Source organism: Apteryx rowi, unplaced genomic scaffold (genome assembly GCF_003343035.1).
Source record: "Apteryx rowi isolate R43461 unplaced genomic scaffold, aptRow1 scaffold_168, whole genome shotgun sequence".
Lineage (NCBI taxonomy): Eukaryota > Metazoa > Chordata > Aves > Apterygiformes > Apterygidae > Apteryx > Apteryx rowi.
This window is the reverse complement of record NW_020447952.1, coordinates 610007-630191: the sequence shown is the minus strand read 5'-3', so window position 1 is coordinate 630191 and position 20185 is coordinate 610007. Positions and strand designations below refer to the sequence as shown.

Here is a 20185-nt window from a genome sequence, read left to right as displayed (position 1 = left end):
GCCCCGCCGGCATGCGGCAGCGGAGCGAGGAGCTGCGGGCGGCCCGGGAGCGGCGGCGGCGGCAGGTGAGGGCATCGCTCCTTGCTTGCGCTGTTGCGCGGCGTTTCCCAGCGAGCGGCTGGGCTGGGAGGTTTTAGTGTTCTAACACAGTCCGACTCTCGTGTTTTCAGGTTGCTGAGGAGCTGCTGTATGAGCGCTGGAAGAGAAACAATGCTGAACTCCGGGAGGTGACGTTATTTCCTTCCTATTCCCTGCTGTCTTGCACTTACTAAACCAGATTTTAACATTTGAACATCATCGTGTATCTACTATTGTAGTTCATCTTAAATCGCAGCGTAGCAGTTGGTATATGTTCTGATAAGCAAAAGACAAAGAAGTAGGTAAAATGGCTTAACTGTATAAGAACTCACTTCAAAGCACGTATTCTTCAAAAGCAGCGAGAAATCTGTTCTGACACTGAGAACGGATTTTCAGTGCCTGTGGCTTATGTAACCGAATTTTTTTGAGATTCCTGCCTTATTAAAAAAAAAAAAAAAAGCTTTGCAGCAAGATTTCTGAGGTTTTGCAGCAGTACAGCTCTAGCCATTTTTTCTATACTTGGTGGATAAAATTCAGGTGTAAATTATTTTAGGTGCTTTTTAGAGCTACACCTGAAATGTCTGCAGTGCCTCTTTTCTCTGCTGACCTGCTCCAGCTGCCGCATTTCTAGTTTCGGTATCACTGCACTGTTTCCCAGAACTGACATGCAACATCAGGCCTCGGCTTGCAGTCTGGTGGAGACTGAGGACAGCCGGACGATCTGTGCCGCTGCAGAGGGAGATCCCATGGGGACTTCTGGGGCTAAGGACGTGCCAGGGGGGTCTCCAAAGCATCCCATCTAGATCTTGCTGGCACTAATGGTGATGCTGCATATGTTGTTTTCTCCAGATTGAGTCAGAGCTGCACAAGAAGCACGTAATAGACGCTTGGGGTGATCAGCTAATGCAAAAAAAGCAGGTACGTTGGGACCACTCTGGGGTTGCGGTCACTGGTGGTCTTCGGTGGGATCCTGGTATCTGTGAGCAGATGTATGTTTTACAGTATGTGCCTGTTAACGTAGTTCACAGACATTTGCCTTCCTGTAAGGACGTGAATAAGATGTGTAAGGAACAGGAGGACTTGCCTGCTTCTTTGTTGTTTTTATACCAGTTATCAAATAATGACTTACGTTGCCTTGCTCATTCCCATAACAACAGGAAGTTCTGGTTTCCACAGAACAACAGGAGTTGTTAACAGGAAGGATGCTTTTAATTAAGAGTCATCATTCCTAGCTAACAAATACGTACTATTTGTCTCCTAGAAAAGACAGTGATAGTGTCTGCTAAACACACGTTGCATGGTTCTGTGTGGCACTCGGTGCTCATCTTTGACACCTACCTGCAGTACACAACCGAGTGCCAAACTTCAAGAAGTCGGTGTTTGGAATATACAAGTACTAGATACAATAATTTTGATTTGAAAGAATAATAAAGGTCTTCAATTACAGAAACATTTCAGTTAACTAATGAAAATAATAATGTAGGTCTTTGTAAGAAACTGAGTGTATTTGTATACAAAACATCATTAGACTAACACCACATCACCTGTGCGTAGCAGCAGAGTTGTGCGGGGTCCCGCTAAAGATCTGTCTAGTCCAATGTCCCCTTTCAGACTGCAGTCATCAGGTTGTCTTGCTTTGTCCTTATATTCTTTCCTAATATTTTGTTCCACATTCTCCAAATACATTTCAGCTTGCAGGAATTTGTGATTTGTGGATTCCCTGAGCCAGAAGTTGTTTCTTTGTGTTTAGCCTAACCTCTAATGCTATGCTTTCTTTTGGCTTGATAAGCAAGAAGCAACTGAACAAGAAGAGAAAAAACGATTTGAAAATGAATATGAAATTGCACGGAAGGAAGCACTGGAAAGAATGAGAAAAGAGGAAGAAAAGCGCCAGCTGGAAGAGAAGAAGCAAGCAGAGGCATTACTTCAACAAATAAAAGAACTGAAATTACAGGAGACAGAGGTAACCTGTCTCCCCTCATTTGAGAAGGAAGTTTGGTTTTTTGCTTGCAAATACAGCAGCACTGACCTGACTTCTTCCTTCCAGGTTTCTGTTAGATTGCATCAGGAACAAAGCTAGCTGTGATAACATTTCTGTTAGTGATGTAGACCTTTGCCTTGTCACTGCCATATTCGTTGAAATCTAGTAGCCTTTATTTGCTCCCCTTGAAACGTGATCACCGTTTTGTGTTGCATCAGATGAGAAAGATTGGTAGAAACTTCTAACTGTGATACATTCATGCTGAAGGCTTTGCTCAGCTGGAGCTGCTCGCTGTCTCTCTTGTGCTATGTGCCCGTAAGACAGGAGTGAATTTAATGTGGGATATTTACTGCAGTGAGGATTTTGATTGCTTACAAAGGAGTCAAGTTCTTGGAACCACTCCTGCTGCTGGTGGTAAAACATGGTACAAACACTGGTACAAAGGCTCCCTCTGGGATATCTTAGCTCTTTAAAGTGCTATTTCTTAGTTGTTGTTTGTTTTTCCTTTTTTAAAATAATAGGCAACAAAACTGAAGGAAGAACAAGAGAATTTAATAAAGCAGAAGTGGGAGCTGGAGAACTTAGAAGAAGAAAGGAAACAAATGGAAGAGCACCGAAAGAAGATGGAGCTTGGGTACAGTATAGCGTGTAGCTCATCTCAGTAGGGCTTGAATAGAATCTATTCCTGTGTCCAATAATAGTACTCGCTGCATGAGGAGATACTGCAAATAGCAGTGGTAGGTTTTAAATATTTGGGTTTTTTTGATGGAAGCACCTAGAACAGCAAATGAGCAAATTACGTTGGTGCAATTACTTTATTTCTGTTTATATTAGAAGTAGCAGGAGCTGCTAGCATCTCCACCTCTATTGCCTATAATACTGAATATTGGTATATAATAATATAGGGCTGCAGAGTCAGTTTGAGTGTTTTCTCTTTTTTTTTCCCTCTTTCAGTCGCTTTTTGAAGCATCAGTGTAATGCCCAATTAAAGAGACGTGCCCAGCAGATACAAGAGGAGCTGGTAAGAAGAGATACCCCTTCATTTATGTTATAGATAGTGTGCACTGAAGAAGCTTGTTTCTTGGGTTTCATGCGTCTGCCTCCTATGCCTACGGATAATTAGGCAGCAAGCCCCTCCTGGCTTGTGAAGGGGGCTGGAGCACAAAGATCACAGAGAAGCTGCCAGGCTGAGTGTTTTCTTGAGCGTGCCCTTGACACTGTGTCACTGATAATTTTTACACGGAGAAGCCTTGCACACAGGTTAAGCCTGTTGGATTGCTGTTAATCTTTCGACTTTTCTTTAGGAGACAGACAGGCAAATTTTATTAGCCCTCCTTGAGAAGGAAGATGAGGATCAGCGCCTCCAGTCTGCAAGACGAGAACGGGCTGTCGCAGATGCTGCCTGGATGAAACGTGTCATTGAGGAACAACTCCAGTTAGAAAAGGAGAGAGAAGCAGAGCTACAGACTATTTTTAGGTGAGTCTATGTATGCTTAAAAAAAACATCAAGTGCTTCTCTAAAGTAGAGGGTAGCTCGTCTGTGACCATGGAGTATACATTTTTTTTGAACTGTAAGCTAAACCTTAGAGATAATTCTTTATCTCCCCTTTAGAGAAGAAGCTAAAAAAGTATGGGAAAAGAGGGAAGAAGAATGGGAAAGAGAAAAGAAGGCCAGAGATCGTCTGATGAGTGAGGTGATGACTTTTTTTTAATGATGTGTCTCTCTCCTTTCTATGAAGCCAACATTCCAGCTGTATTACTTAAAGCAAAAGTCCTGAGGATTACAAACCCCTGTCGATTAGTTCAGTACCAGGGACAGAGTTTTCTATTATTTGTGTTAATATATTTTCTGAGAACTGTTTTAACTGTCTACACTGAGATTTCTTCAGTTTTGCTTCTGAGTTTGACCCCTTTCTTGACTGATGTCTTCTCCCTTAATTCCCTCACTCCAAAAAGGTCCTTGCAGGCAGACAGCGCCAGATCCAAGAAAAGATGGAGTTAAACAGACGGGCCCAAGAAGAGTCTGTAAAGTATCGAGAGCAACTGATCAAAGAACTTGAGGAGGCCAAAGAACTGACTAGGCGAGAGAGAGAGCAAGAAGAGGAATTGAAGACAGCTCGCAAACAGGAGTTGGAAGCTCAGGTATGGTTCAGTTTTCAGGTGTGTACCCCAGATGTATACGAGGTGCTGTTGCAATACACTTACTTAGCTATTGCTTCTGGAAAGTACATGGAAAAGTAGTATAGCAGAGAATAGCTTGGCTTCTGAGAGGTCAGTTAAGGAAGTTTCAGAATCTAAGTGGACGAACAGACTCTCTAGCCAGTTCTGCTGAAGTTTCCAAATGCACAGTGGATTTGTCCCTTAACACGTTAGCTAAGGACCGGGCAGACAATGTTCAGTACACTCATTAAACCTTGTTGTCTTAGAAACCTTATTGCTACAGAGTGCTGCTTTGCAATGCAAGTGCAACTTCCTAGACGAGTCCGTGTGTCTGTGATCTAGCTTTAATAGCCCACATCTTTGCTATCCTTAGGTGACAGAACGCCACTTACAAGAACAAGAAGAGCAGCAGCGCCAGAGAGAGGAAGAAGAAGAGGAGAGATTAATAAAGCAGCACTGTGAGGAGTTAGTGCAGCAAGAGGCCAAGCGCATGGCTGAGCAAGGCTATCGCAACAGGGTAAATAGCAGCAATGGGGGAATCCTATACTTACACATCATCATAACACTTAAGCATATCAGGAAGGGTGACAATCCTCTTGAAAGCAGAATTTTTATTTCTAATCTGTAYCTTAGTTGCCCTATAGTGCCAAAGGAGAATGCTAGAACCATTCTTTCCCTTGGAGCTATTTTTAACAGAACGCTAGAGCTCTGTCTCATGAAATGTTTTTCTCTTTTGCTGATACTGATGATTAAAGTCATAACTTCCTCAATTTTTTGAGGCAGACTTTTTGCTACTGCCTTAAATGACATTCTAATTATTCTAGCCATTAGCAGCCACAATAGAACAGTTGCTACAGTGCATCTCAGAGCTGTTCAGTATTTTTCCCTCTTCTATCACATTTGGTTCCAAAAACTAAGCTGTATATGAATTACCCTGCTTAAAAACCTCATGCCAAGCAGATCACATTTTTCATCCTAAACGATGAGCTACTGTACAGAGTAGCTTCTTAGTAATTTATTAGATAGTAGTTACAAGAACCAGAGAAGTGTGGAAGGGGATTGTATTGCCTTAAATCAACTCTTAAAAGTTACTGATAGATTTTTCTTGAAAGACTTTCTGTACTGTAAGTACTTTCTCTGCATGCTTAATGGTGGAAGATTAATTCTAGAGCCCTTAAAGTATTTATGATTTTCTTTGTTTTGACCCCATTAGCTCTACAGTCATCCAAAAGCAGCGTGGACCTGAAGATTCCTTGAGGAATGAGCACTAAATGAATTTGCATACTACAAAAAGAATTTTGAGGAATCAAGGAACTCCTTACATAATGATGGTTCTGGAATAGCCTACARTGACTCCAAGACTAAACGGAGTAGAAATAGGCCACAGCTAAATATTTTCAAATATCTTATCTGAACACAAGATCAAATTTCTACTGGCTCTAATAAATTCAGAGATGTGAGTGTGCATTTAGGACTCCACCCTGAACTGCTTCAGTTATTTTATGTTCAGGAGTTGTGATGTTTTATTTTAGTATATGCTACAGTGAGTCAAAACATTCAACCGGAAGAACAGCAAAGGAAATAAAACTTGCAGTTTGGTCATAAAAATATGAAAGAACAGTAACTCTCAGGCACTATGGGTTGTGTTTTGTATTTAAAGTCAGACTCCTGCCTCTGAAAAGCAGTATGTGCCCTAGAAGCCCAGCTGTTGCTTCAAACATATATTGCAAATCAGTGAGATGATAGATAAATAATAAATGCTGTGGCACTACTTCTTTACATGTCAGTTCAATTCCTTTTCAGAAGGTGCTGAAGACTTCAATAAAGGTTTTTTTCCTTATTTTTACAAATAATGAATAATTGCAAGCTGAACAACCGTTAGCTTCATTATATTAAAAAACTGCTGCAACCACAGGAGTGTGTGAGTTTTAGTGATATTGCACTTGACTCCTTGATGTCATCGTGGGCAATGGCAGCTTAAGCCCGGGCCAAGCATTTCCCCTGGTAAAGCAGACTCGAGTGTGCACTGTCCCCCCTGCCACAGTGTGCAAGTCATGCTGCCATGGGAGTGTTACCGACATTCATGCTGTTTTAGCACTGTAGCCTTTACTCAACTAATGGAACTTCTTCAATATCTTTTCTTCACAAAACAAGCAGTCAAATAACCCAAAATAATTTTACACACTGAAAGGATTTTAGCACTTTTATAGTAATACAGTAAACAAAAGATTAAGTCAGAATGTACAGCTAGAATGACACTGATAAATACAAGTTTGTGAAAAGGCATTTTCACTTTCCTATGCAGCATTTTGTAAAGAGGATGGGGGGGGTGGGGAAAAGAGAGATCAAATCATAAAATAAAAGTCACCTTTGTTGTTTCAGGTATTGCAGCCTCCTCTGACCTGCAGCGCTACATAACTTGAGGGCTAATGTACTATTCTTTTAGTTCCACAATTATTTTAGAAAATCTGTAGCTAGTGTAGAGAGAACAAGGGCTTGCAGTTAAAGTTAGCTTTTGTTTTGGCACAGAGGTAAATTTAAACAACTGATAACTGGAAATCAGGTAAGGATATGTTAAGGAAAAGCATATAACTATGTCCTGAGAGATTCAAAAATACCATTCTCTACCTTTCAATTATGCCAATTTAATAGAAAAAAATCCTAAAAGGAGGTTACATACTGGTGATGAAATATACTGATAGTTCTGAAACCAGTTTTATAAGTGTTTGTCTTCCACAGTTCTAATCCCAGCCTGTCTGCATTCCTGCAAATCTAGAAACAGTTCTAGGATTCAGAAGTGCAGGAAGAAAAGACAGATCATGAAGAGGATTAATTTACTTTGTTTTCATCTAATCTCTCTCCCTCCCTCTTCCCTCAAACTTAAAATACTTTAAAAAGGCAGCTATTTACAACATTTAAGAATCCAACAATACTGTGGCACTTGGGCAATGTTTGTATGTATATACAAACGCAAGCATGATTTTAAAAGGAAAGAACCACTGAAATTTAGTTCTTGTTTGTTAACCTAAACATGGCAGATTTTCACCAGAAAGCCTTAAAGAATAAGGCTAGAATATGCTAGACCTGTTTATGGAACCGCAGATAGCCATTTCTGAATCAAGTGTTGCAGTGAAGACTGGCTGAATATTCACATATTTAGACAGACCACAATATGATGACACTTACACCGCTGGCTAACACAGAGAGGGCAGGGATTATAGCAATATACGTATAGTTTGTGGTCCTATAATTTTTGGAACTAGAGGAAAGAGTCATAAGATTACTTATAACAAGGAAAGGTCTTCTATTTGGTGGAAAACTTTCACATTTCACAAGCTTTGCCATGTTTATGTGTAAATAGGCATGACATGCGGGATTTATGAAATCTTGTAGCATCAAAAATATCAAAAYACTCATTTACTGGGGTTTTGCTTTGAAAAAGCAACCGACTACAACTCATCTGTTCCCTCGTTTCAGTTAACAAATCAAGATTTTTTTCCTCTGAACTCCACAACGCCTGCAGAGCAACAAAGTGAGCAAAGTTGTCACAACACTCGACCAGATGAAAAAGTGTTATAAGATCAACTTCCATCCTCGTTGTTGTGCAGCCCCACTACAGACAACAGCGCTGCATCTGTCCGTTATGATCCTTCTGCCGTTTACCATTAGACCACTGAAAGAGCTCTAGGGTCAAGCTGGTAAGGTAAAACACTTTCCTATATTAACTACTGACATGTGACRTCTGTCTCTGTTTGGTAAGTTTGATTTTCAGCTAAAGCGCTGCTTTAAGTGGCTCCCAGTCAAGCTGGCGTGACAGGCTCTTTGAAAAAGACAGCACACTTTCAGAGGGGACACGTTAGGAGGCAAAATAACACTGACTCTCCATGGAATTTAGACTCCTAAAGGAACTATCATTTTTGAGAGTATGGACTTACACATTTTTGGGAAATTTTTATGAACTTAGGAATTGAAAAAAAATGAAACATACACTGACATTTGTTACCTATCTACATTTCTGATAGGTGACTAATCTTGAGTTATTCCACATGTAGCTTGTAAAATTTCAAAAACTTTGCATGAAAGTTCCTGGATATAAAAACATTTCACATTTAGATAGACTAAGGTACAAAGGCAATATACTATGGCAGACATAGCTTCCTTTGAACTGGCACTCTTCTAATTTTCTTTTTTTTCCATAATTATCACAGAGATCTTCAGTAAAATTGCTTCTTGAGAGATATTAAACAATGCTGCTACAAACAAAATTTTGCCTTGAAGATGACACTAGATGGTAATAAAATTCTGTAGGAAACCTCAGAATGAGTTACTAAATCAGAAACAAAGGATAATATTTTAACCACTAATGCCCTAAAGTAACATCAAACATATATATTAATGGCATAGTGACAACTAAAAGAAATAACTATTAAATTTTAAATTCCTTCCAAAACAGATAAAGTGACAAAAGACCTTGTATAGTTACATTTAGTAAGCTCAGATGCCCACAACTACTATTGTTTCAGCAGACTAGAAATGTATTATTGCACAACAGTTGATATGGGAACAGATAATACTCAGTCCGTATTCCGTTAGCAGAAGGACTACAAAACTTCTTTCTGCTGTTTAGCAGTTATGTTCTGGAGCCTCCAGAGCCTGGTTTCACTGCAGGCGAGGCTCCAGGATGTACAGAGCAAAGGCGAGATTCTGCCCTCTGATATGTGCAGCTGACTTCAACGGGAGTTGTGCAAGCAATATCCGAAAGCAGAATATGGCCCTAAGGAAATCTCTTATAAGAGCTGGATACAATGTTGGTATGCGATATTGGCTCAACAGCTATTTGCAACATGCTATTATCTGTAACTAAACTGGCAACACAGGCACAAAATAAGGCAGTGGGTTAAATTAATCATTAAAATTGTTAGAAAACATGCAAAAATAATACTGAATTAAAAAAGTTTTTTGCCCCTTTAGTTTTCTAGTAAAAATTTGAATAGTTCCACACCTATATTTGAAAGTCAACCTTTAAAAAAACAAGACTAAAAAAATCAAGTGCGACTCAGTTGTTGTTCTCTTTGGTTGTGATGGTAACCAGTTGTTTAGCAGCCTTGGCAATGTCATATGCACACTGGATAACTTGCTGGGTGACCAGCTGGATGTCTGTGGTAGGGCAGGTCTCCACAGGAAGGGTTTTTTTGCATTCAGATTGGAGTCTGTAGGCACTAGATGTCAGCAGACGCAATGAAGTCCTTACTAGTTCAGATTTGGGTTTCTGGGAAGGGAAAGAAAAAGTTGAAGTAGATGACAGAACAAAACTGTTTTAGGATCACTTTTAATTAGCCAGCAGTTGTGAACAAATGTTCTTTAATATAGGACATCTGCTGCTAGGGCTCTGTGCTTTCTGGGACTTCTCTCTGAGCTGTATGAGATGTTATGAGCAATCACTACAATCACAGATATGGGGTAGGAGTGGATAAAACAAGTTCACAGAATCACAGAATGGTTGAGGTTGGCAGGGACCTCTGGAGATCATCTAGTCCAACCCCCCTGCTCAAGCAGGGTCACCTAGAGCAYGTTGCACAGGATCACGTCCAGGCGGGTTTTGAATATCTCCAGAGAAGGAGACTCCACAACCTCTCTGGGCAACCTGTTCCAGTGCTCCATCACCCTCACAGTGAAGAAGTTTTTCCTCATATTCAGATGGAGCTTCCYGTGTTGCAGTTTGTGCCCGTTTTGCCTCCAGTTTTAGGGGAACTGCATGTACTTTTTAAATTGTACTTTTTAAATTTTACTTTTGAACTTTCAGCTTTAGGGCCTGGATTCACAGATTAACCCTTTCCAATCAGCRTGGTAATAAATACAAAGATGCAACACCTGACAAAAATACCTAGTCATTTCTTCCTACCTTCTGGTTTTGGTTTTCATTTACTGCAGTAAAATTCACTAACAAAGAGAAAAAAAAAAGCCAAATTAGTTTTAACACTAAAAGGCACTTACTTTTGGAAACAAGGCTGCCATTTCTGTTACTGCCACATGTATTCTCTCGGAGCATGGTATATAGCTGCAAAAAAACGCAACATATTATTCTACATGTAAAGACTCTCTTTCCTTTTCGATTTCACTAGTCAGTGACTATTTCCCTCAAACAACTGAGTCACAAAAACCTAAACACACTATGGTGAAGCTTAGTGTCTCCTCCTTAAACACTCCCTTGTACACTGCAGCACAAGCTTGTATATAACCATACTATATGACTTCAGAAAAAAAAACCTTAATAAATAGTTATTTCTTCTATTTTGATTTGTCTTTGATCAAAGTTTGTTTGAAGGAATAACCGTCCACACCTGTTATACCAAATATTGTCAGAAAAAAGTCTCAATTTGTACTCAGTTATGGAAACACATGTCTACAAATACTAACTGCACATTAATTCATACATTGGCATTTCCTAAAAATGATTCAAATGCTACAATTTGTCTCTAAGTGGCTGCAGAAAGTTGCTCAGATTGTTCTATTCAGTCTGCGTAGGATCAACATATTACTGTTATGTATGTGAGAGCATGCACAAGTAAATTGATTCATGTAAGTCAGGCACAAAGTAAAGTAAGATTCTGCAGTTTGAAGACACTTATACAAAATATGGTGATGCAGAGGTACTTAGGAACAAAGAAACTTTCTACAAAAAAGTATTTAGACTGTTAAGGATCTATGCAACTACAAATATCCTGTAATGTCTGAAAAAGAGTTAAAGAAACCAAAGGTGTTTCAAATGATTTTATGTTTCAGAATTGAATTTTTGCCATCCAAACAGTTAACAAAAATATTTAAAGACTCAAGAGCAGATATTTATAGGACCGTCTTGTCTATCTCTCTGAAGCAATACAGAAAACTTTCCTGCGCTTATTTTCCATGGGTAAGTTACAAAGTAGAAGTCTTTTAAAAAAATACTTCTTTGTATTATGTTACCAAAAAAGAATAAAMCCAAAAAACTATATTCTAAACACTTGGCAGCAAGATCTGAAGTCTGACCTCTGTAAGCTTTTAACCCATCATTTCTCAGCTAAACTTTGAATGATCTCTCTAAGAAACGTGTTTCTCTGGGGTCGACAGCTGGACCTAAAGCGTTCTTTAGTTTGTTGCAGAGATGCAGCCTAAGGACACATCCCAACTGCAAGAACATTCATTTCCATACCTATATCAGTCCATTTTCAGTGTAAGTCAGGAATGCAGCGTTATGCATGCAGCTCCCCTTTTTCCCTTTCACAAATCGATAGGCAGGACACCTACTGCGAATGGTGTATGCAAAGCTTCCAATAGAGAATTCATACCTTGCTTTTTTGGTAAAGTTTAACTAAAGGTAAAACATCATATAAAGGTAACCGAAGAAAGCCAAGCTGTCTTCTCTGATGAATTTAAACACAATGAACGAACAACGCACAATGYTCATACAGCAGCTTACAAATACCTGCATCTCCAAACTACGAACTACTTTCACAGTGTGTACATTTTAGGCTAAATTTTCAGTAAAGCTATTGAGTTAAAAAGTGATAACTAATGAAATCACTACAGACTCCATTAGTCCTCACAGATTTCACTTCTTAATTATATACCAAATGAAAATTGGTTTGTTCAAAATACATCTTAAAACTATTGACCATAAGTTTTTGTGAAGCATTCCATTAGTATGGTCTGTCAAAAGTCTAATTTCAAAAGACTCGTTTTTAAGCTTTAAAGACTCAACTTCAACATTATAAGTTAGTTAACACAGTGCAATCTTAAGGTAAAAAAATCACAAAGCAGTAGCATACCAGAAAAATATTCAGCATCTATTGATTATGATACATCATTGCCCTTTCAAGCAAAAAAAAGAAGGAAAGAAAAAAAAAAAAACCCACAATCAAATGATATGCATTTATCTTGCAATACCAAAGGTGCAAAAATACATCAGTTACAAATGCACTGAAAAGGAAGCAACACACTGGGGTCATTTGGGCGATGCAGGAAAAATTGCTTTAAAAAAGGGAGTACTTCCGTATGTCTCAAATCACAAGTCCTTTCAAATAACTAAAAGTGGAAGAAGATCTCTTTATACTTCAAGTTCACTGTAATTCCCTTTCTGCTATTGAGTTAACAATTTGCTCCCTGGAAGACACACTTAACAGTACCTTAACTCACATAAAAACCTGTTTGCTAGTTAAACCCTCCACTAACAGCGTGGAAAAAACTGTAAGAATTACTTGAATGAAAGAGAACTTGTATTAGAGATACATATTTCATAACACATTCTCCAGTTCTCTGGCTTTGCTGCCAAGTTTTTGGCATGCCTCAGAGGAATGGCGTTATTTTAGCCTATACACTGCACACTCATTAAATAAGCTGACACGTTTGATAAGTCCACACACATTTCAGTAAGACATTAGGAAGATATTCAAGTAGTGATAGCTTGGAGGAAAACAAAAATCCATCATCAACAATAACTGAAGACTTGAGGTAACCTCTTCCTCTGATTTTGATATTTATCACTGGCAGTAATGTTTGGGGTTAGAACTTGAAAAGTTCTCTTTTAAAGAATGTTTAAATTTGGTTGCATTTTAGGCATTAATAAACAATATTTTGCTCAAGGTGAAAGACACTGGTATAACCATTTTACATATAAGTCTTTCTTCATTGATCCAAGATAGAGATTATCTTCTTGTTTAACACACTAGCTATATAAACAGTTAAAGGCCTACACTGCAAGGTTTGAATGTTGCATGTTGGGGACCATGAAAATTCTGCTATTTTTGCAACAGCATCAAAACCAGCAACAGCATACTGTGCTATTAGTTGTCATAAGTTAATTTATATTGACAGACAATACAGAATGGAGACAGGAGAATCTCTTAAACTGGAGACAGTTGCAATTTCTAGGCTATGATTCTGTTCCCCAGTAAATCAATACTAGGAGCTTCAGCTGAATGGGCACTCTTACTGGTCCACAACTCTCTCTACTTGCTATCTGCAATTTCTTCATCACTCAAAGCATTTCATGCATAGCCTTCAACGACCCCTGTGCAGATGGTGCATGAGGGAAAGAGGCAGCAGAGAGAAAGAGAAAGGACACTGTGCCTGGAAGGCAGGGACAGAGGCCAGAGTACCAGGAGGTAGGATCAGGCTGCTGGATGGTCAAAGGCTGCAGGGGAGCTCTCTCAGCCCAGGGAACCAGCGTACTGAAACAGCCGAGGCTATGTCTGAGCTTGAGCATGCCTGCACGCTCTAATGGTCTACTTGGCCAGTTGAGCACAGAAAAGGGAAGAAAAAAAGTGAGAAGAAAAAGGAAGAAGGTGTTTCATTAATAAAATGATGCAAGAATATCATCTATTACTGTCCGATTATCTATAACATTCCCAACACAAGTTTGGAAGCCATATGATTACATCTTAAATAGTACTGAATATCTCGCTTTGCTAAGGAAGTGTTCTCCTAATGCTGGAGGAGAATGGTAGAACAAACCTACTCATTCTGTCTCGTACGCTCCATGCATGCTAAGTAATTCTTGGCCCACTGAGACAAAGCCAAAGATTAGGAAAACAAAGAACTATAGTTTCACAGCTTAGTGTTCTGTAGGTCTAGTCATTTAAATACGAACACACTACTCGTGGTACAGAAGAGGAAAAAAAACAAAGAGAACAAAACAGGTTGTTTAAACAATCTAGTCAATTCAACAGCAAAAACCTAGTTATGCTGCATTGCATCTTTCAATGATTTATTTTTTTAATCTGAACTCCATAAATGGTGACATACATAAACAATCAAACTCATTTGAAACGTCTCTTACTATTGCTTCTCATTGTGATCTTAAAGGAACAAGCAAGCAAGCATCAAAGGATGTCAGTGAAAAAGTCATGGACAAGGGCAACGAGCTTATCAGAAACACGCTCTGGAGCTCTCCATTCAGTTTCAGAACGAGAGGTCGTGCACTGTGCCTTCTAAAAATAGAAGAGTACAAGAACGGAAAAAATACAGAACAAAAGAGCCCCATTGTTGTCCATCTTTCTCAATAATGCAGGAAATAAGGGTTTAACAAAAATCACCAGCCACTTTTAACAGGCAAAGAATTGTATGGGTCTTGGGATCAGAAAGAGGAACAGCAGTTCAAACGTAAGAACTGCTAGTCTGCAAGCTTTCTGGAGACCAAAACTGTTCAGAACTAAAATACATTCATACATAGGAAGACCTAACTACTATTTATAGTCTTCTTAAAAGCTATGTAGGAAAACACCTGACGATTAGGTAGTGACAATGTCACTAGCACTTGCTCGTGGCTATTCAGCAAAATTAACTGTTAGGTTTGGTTACAGATTACATGAGGGAGCTCAAGCTGAGTGTTCACTGACATACTGATAAACAGTCACCTACTTACCAAGTTATCTCTGTGTCTAAACCTAATAGTTCAAAATAGCTTTTGCTGGCACATTATCTGTTTCCTTCTAAAAAAAGAAAACAAAACAAAGCAACCCCCCCCACACCCATACAAGACAAAAGTCACCATGACAGCAGATTAGAGATAACATAAACGTAGCCAGAATGAGAAGTAATATTTCAGTATGAAGGCCAAATTCTCCCTGCCTTTGAAAATTTTTCCTGAAATAAGACTCGGTATTACAATCACATTTCTTTTGGGAGTTCTTACCTAAAGCAACTGAGTTCTCTGAGATACTCATCTGACTTGAATCTTAAAAACTTACACTACACGCTTGCATTTTGCAGCGGGTCTTTCGCAAGAGTCTTGCTTCCCAGTGCTCCCCCCCATCCCTGTACTACTTCCATGTAGGATAGGCAGGTCAGTAGCAGACAGTGCTCCAGCCACAGTCTATTTCCAGAGAACTGTATTGGTTTTTCAGACAGGAAGGTGTTGTTTCCACAGACTGTGCCTGTTCACTCTCCTCTGCACTCACCCTGCAGTACTAGTTCCAATATACCCAAAAAGCACCAGGGACCTACATATTTCATATGCATGAAATCAGTATCTCCAGGCATAAATATATGTGATGTTGTTTGTACTTTTGAAAACACTTAATCTTCTTAATTTTCTCGTAAACTCAAGAACTCTCAAGGAACTCATCACTTACCTGTCATGCTTGTTCTCTTGTGCTGCCCGCAATAGCTCCTGAATATTTTTAGTGATCTGTTCAGTCTTCCGAATCACATCTTCTGTACTGGGCAAACTGGAACTGGGGGCCGTATCAGTATCTTCAGGGATAGACCCTTCCCCCTGCCAAATGACACTCCTCTGCCTTCCTTTTCTACCTGACCTGGAAAAGAATAATATTGACATTGTCACTGCGGTACAGAATTTTATTGTTGTTTAAATAATTCTATGTCTTTTGATATTGCAAAGATACAAGCATTAGCTCTATGTGTCACCAGACCTACCCTGCCTCATCCAGCTCCAAACTGGTGGTGGGATTATCATAGTCACTTTCAGGCATGCTATTCTGCTTTTCTAACTTCGATGCCTACAACAAATAAAGATTTATTTAAGTATTGTGCTTAAAATAAAGATCTTTTTCAGTGATACATTCTGTGTACATTGGTTTGTTCTTTTGCATAAAAGTTTCTGTACCAGTCTTATTTTTCAAGCTCAGTCTACCCCTATCATTATTCACTGCTCAATTCTAGGTTACTCATTCACACACTTCCAGCTACTGTTGTTTCAGCTGGGATTTATTTTTTTCCTGTTTTTACCCAATAGACTCTGATGCTTAGTATGCTTACAGCATACATACAACAGCAGCACTGAAATGAATGTGATACCAAAGGCCGTTCTCTTCTTCCAAAACAAGAAATTCATTAGCTCCCTAGTTAAATATTACCTCTTTAATGAGAAATTCTTCCCTAAAGTACAAATCAGATCTGTATTAGAGAATATGTTTTTCCAAGCTTTCATCAGCAGTTCTAAAAAGAAAGAGTCCTTCAGCTTTCACAGAACCTGCCATCTGAGCACCAATGCTCTCCTGCTCTCCCTTTCACTTGACGTTCAAAAGGGGCAATAATACGGAGTGACCTAGGAACCACACGTGGAACCAGCGTGCCACCCAGTTCAATGCCCCGAGCAATGATGCTTTTTCAGAAGCACGATGTTAGAGAGTCAGTTACCTCATAACCCTCAGCAGACCAGTTCTACGCTTCCCAGTAAAGCATCTGATCCATGTGTAAGGGGGTGATGTTGCTTATTTCTTTCTAAACTACCTTTATCATGACTTTTTTTCCCCCTCCCAGAGGGCTGTTAACACAAGTGAGCACACTTAGTCATGACAGCTCTGGAATAGTACCCTGCAGATCCTACCATACCCCTGCCCGTCGGCAAGCTCTCACAGGTAGTGCTAGTCTCCCTTCTCTGACCTCAGCTGGCCTCCTTGTACAGTTTATATCCTGGCAATACATCCTCCAGGCTTATGCTATGGATACCTACTGTTAGGCCCATGTCCAAAATTCACATCAGTTTTCAGTTCAAGACCCTTGGAGGCACATTCCCACGCGAGGCCAGRCCAAGGGTCACCACGCACCTGCCTGCTCTAGTCTTAAATTGCAAAGCTCACCTGAAGTGCCTACTGCAGCTCGTCCATTTGCAAGTACGGCACACTGGTGTCACTCTACATACGGGTCCCTCTGCTAAGCCTAATAAGTCCTGGCATCCCCCCAGCTCCAGCCTAATTCACAGACTGCACTGCTCACCTAACAGGGTCTTCTGCGATCCCAGCTGAAGAACCACCCTTCGAGCTTTACAGAAACTCTGAAGTAAAGATCAAGGGAATCTCAAGTGTTAGATTGTAAAGGATGTCTTCAGTTAGCATCCCTGACACGTACAGTCAGGACAATATTTTTGTCTTGAGGAAAGATGAGGAGTGTGAACAGGAAGTGTTTTTCATTGGTTAAGGCCCATTCCATTTGCTATGCACTCATTTAATGTTAAAAAAAAAAAAAACAAAAACAGATCTTCGGTCTGAAGCACTTGTAACATGAGCACTTTCCATCCATTTTAAAGTTATTTTGCAAAGAAGAAAAAAAAAGTTGCATTTTTTGAATCATCTCTCAAGATAGCAAAGACCAATCCTAAAAAGTGACAAACAGCGAAGATACAAAACTATTACATGCAGCTTCTGGCCTTTCCCTTCTCCCAGATGTATAATGGAGAACAGTATGATGAATGGCAATGCTGTATGTTATGGTCAAAAATACAAATACAACAATGAACTAAGAAAACAGGATTTTGATACAGCAATAAAATCAGTGTATGCTTGAAGGAAAAAAAAAAAAAATCTCTCAAGTTTCTAGGTTCCACCATAGTTTAAAAACATAGTATTGATACCAGTTGCAGGCAAACCCAGATTCACATTTGACTAAGCAGAAGGACATTCACTTAAAATTTTTATTATCTAGCACTCCTTGTAAATCTAATATTTCCTAAATTGATGTCTCCAAACACTATACAGTCAAAATAAACTGGTGGCACAAGAATTAAAGGGATTTTATGCTGAGGGAAAGAGGCCAGAGGTATGACCGTTCAATATTTAAACCCACAGACGGGCTTTTGAAAAAAATCTCTGTTATATAGTAAAATCTGATTAGAGACCCTGCAATGTCCAAGAAACAGAATGAGACAGTACTGATTCATTATACTAAGACTAAAAGGGAGAAATTTTCTTAAAGATCTTTTCAAAATTAGCTAAGTCTTGCAAAGAAATAAGAATATTTTTCTCTTTTAAGTTTGCCCTTGGGAAAGCCTTGTTTTAGTGCAAAATAAGCAAAGTTTAAATTTTTAATGTATAATAATACACCAAAATGGGTATAAGCTACTCATAATTTTGTATGAAGTGAGCCATAAAAATCTAAGAACACCCCAAAGAATCTTGTATTGATGTTTGCTTCACAGTTAAAGATGTTTAGTCATAAAGTCCTCAAAATGCAGCCAGCTCACCGATGACTGAGGGGTACTTTCTGCCACAGTGCAAGCTGGTACTCCAGGTCAGTCAAACAGCAGTGGAGAAAGCTATCGGGCCGTTCATCTCAGAAATTCATTTGTCTGTGACACGATAAACTGAGCCTACTCTGGATCCATTACAGCCATCGCCCTTCCACAGCCCAAACCAGAAGTTATTCTAGAGCTGCAAATGTAATGTGCTTTTGCGTTCTTTTGAATATGTAGCTTGTAATTATTTCTAGGATCCCAAACAAAATGTAGCCTGCTAAGAAGCTGTCTGTCGCAAACAGACTAGTCTAAAACTGTTTACCTTGCTAGCTACACTAAATTTGTCCTTTTGTGAGGTGGCATTTTATGCTCACTTCTAGCAAATGAACTTGAATAAGACTAGATTTAAATGTCCCACTACATCAAAAGAGAACATTTAGAAAAGTGTAATAAGCTGGATAAAGCTTCTTTAAATAGCTAAAGCTCATGTACGAGGCTGCAACAAAGACAGTGTCTTTGAGATAACACGACCATATAGAATGGACTCAATGCTTCCCAGTAATACAGCAATTTTTCTTCCTAAAGTCAGTATAGTGACTAACAAAGACCTGAAGAACAAGTTTTGCAGATCCTCATGGAACACAAGTATGAACTTCCTTTATACGCTTTCACAATATCTTCAATTTTAACCTGAAAGGAGTCTTGCTAAAAGCAATTTCCATGCCCTTTCAGTCTTTTGTCCCTCAAGGTAAGCAGAAAGCAGGCTAGCTGATATTAAACGAACTGGTGGGCAATCTAAATAGTTATCCATTTGGACGCTTGAAGAACTCACTTCAGACAAACTAATGAACATCTGTAAGACAAACTGTCAATCAATACCATTCCGGATTGGATGCAAACTGACAGCCCCCAAAGAAAGCAGGCTTTAAAGCTAGGACCCAGTGAGCATACCTGTGCCTCATGCAATGCATTTTAGTCAGTAGGAAAAGTTATATATTGGCTTATGAAACATCAATAAAGTGCCTACCAAATTACTTTTTAAACAGCAGCCAGCTTGTCTTCTGATTGTTTTCAGTGTTATGCAGTTGAACAAGTGATTTGGAGCAACTTTGTGCATGGTGTTAAATGCTGAAGATTTTAGCTGTTGTGAAGTTAGAGAGAGGCAAGTATCCATAGTATGTGGCAGAAGAAACCGAAATGATGAAATGCTGCTTCATGCAGGCATGAAGGCTAGTTAGCATAAAGGGGAAAGGATAGAGGCATAAGGGCTTTTTGGATGATTGCCACCTCCTCCAGGTAAAAGACTAATTGGGAAGGTACTTAACCCTTCGTGTGCTTTCATCCCTTGACCAGGAAAGCGTGGAGGGGAAGGAAGGTAGAGATGAAGAGGAGGTCACAAACGCACTCCTCCCGATCTAAAAATGGGAAAGAAAAAAACACTCGGGAAAACCAAAAACAAAACACAAATAACTCTGAAGTGAAATAAAGGAACATTCTTAAAACCAAGGAGATGACATAAAGCAAGAATGATACTGAGAACTTGGCTGAGGTTGAGTGGACTTAATTCTTTCGAAACACAACTGACTTCATTATAATTGTAACACTGATATTCTAGAGGTGCCAAATTCCACAGTGAAAAAAATACATTCACCATAATACCAAATTAACCAATCTCCACAGAACAAATCAATGCTTTAGAACTACTATTGCTAACTATCCAAATTCAAAACCAAATGAGAAATGTAAAAGACTTATACAAAGTGATATCATGTTTTGCCTACATTGCCACATACAGAAGAATTCTTACACTTCTTGCTGCCAGAACCGCCTTCATATTGACATGCCAACTTCATTTAGAATGATACAGATTTCATTTAGTTTAGAGTTCTTATTAATTCAACTGAAGGAAAAAAAAAAAATTAAGATTTCTGCACCAGTTCCCTGGTGCACTACTCCTGTTGGCACTCACTGTTTTCTTTGGGATGTTCATGGAACATTTGCTCTCCCCCATGTCAGGC

The 20185-nt window shown here is 39.3% G+C and overlaps 2 protein-coding genes across 9 annotated transcripts in view; one reads left to right on the top strand and one right to left on the bottom strand.

Moving 5' to 3' along the window:
• The first annotated feature begins 28 nt into the window (after positions 1-28).
• TCHP (trichoplein keratin filament binding) lies at positions 29-6123 on the top strand. The gene is made up of 11 exons (XM_026060376.1): positions 29-65; positions 171-227; positions 928-996; positions 1868-2041; positions 2581-2693; positions 3014-3080; positions 3364-3536; positions 3672-3753; positions 4016-4201; positions 4593-4736; positions 5433-6123. Exons 3-11 carry the CDS (start codon positions 982-984, stop codon positions 5463-5465), a joined length of 987 nt encoding a protein of 328 aa, XP_025916161.1. The 5' UTR covers positions 29-65; positions 171-227; positions 928-981; the 3' UTR covers positions 5466-6123.
• A 268-nt stretch (positions 6124-6391) lies between these two features.
• Positions 6392-20185, bottom strand: part of GIT2 (GIT ArfGAP 2) — a 34817-nt gene continuing 21023 nt past the window's right edge. For 3 of the 8 annotated variants that reach the window (XM_026060361.1, XM_026060363.1, XM_026060365.1), the window contains 5 exons: positions 19493-19582; positions 15632-15714; positions 15328-15510; positions 10214-10277; positions 6392-9488 (listed from right to left, as the gene is read on the bottom strand). In XM_026060361.1, the coding sequence (XP_025916146.1) occupies positions 9276-9488; positions 10214-10277; positions 15328-15510; positions 15632-15714; positions 19493-19582 (633 nt within the window). In that variant the 3' untranslated portion in view covers positions 6392-9275. Of the gene's footprint in view, positions 9489-10213; positions 10278-13353; positions 13480-15327; positions 15511-15631; positions 15715-19492; positions 19583-20185 lie in introns of those variants that run through there. The other 5 variants (XM_026060364.1, XM_026060366.1, XM_026060367.1 and 2 more) reach the window with 3 other exon arrangements.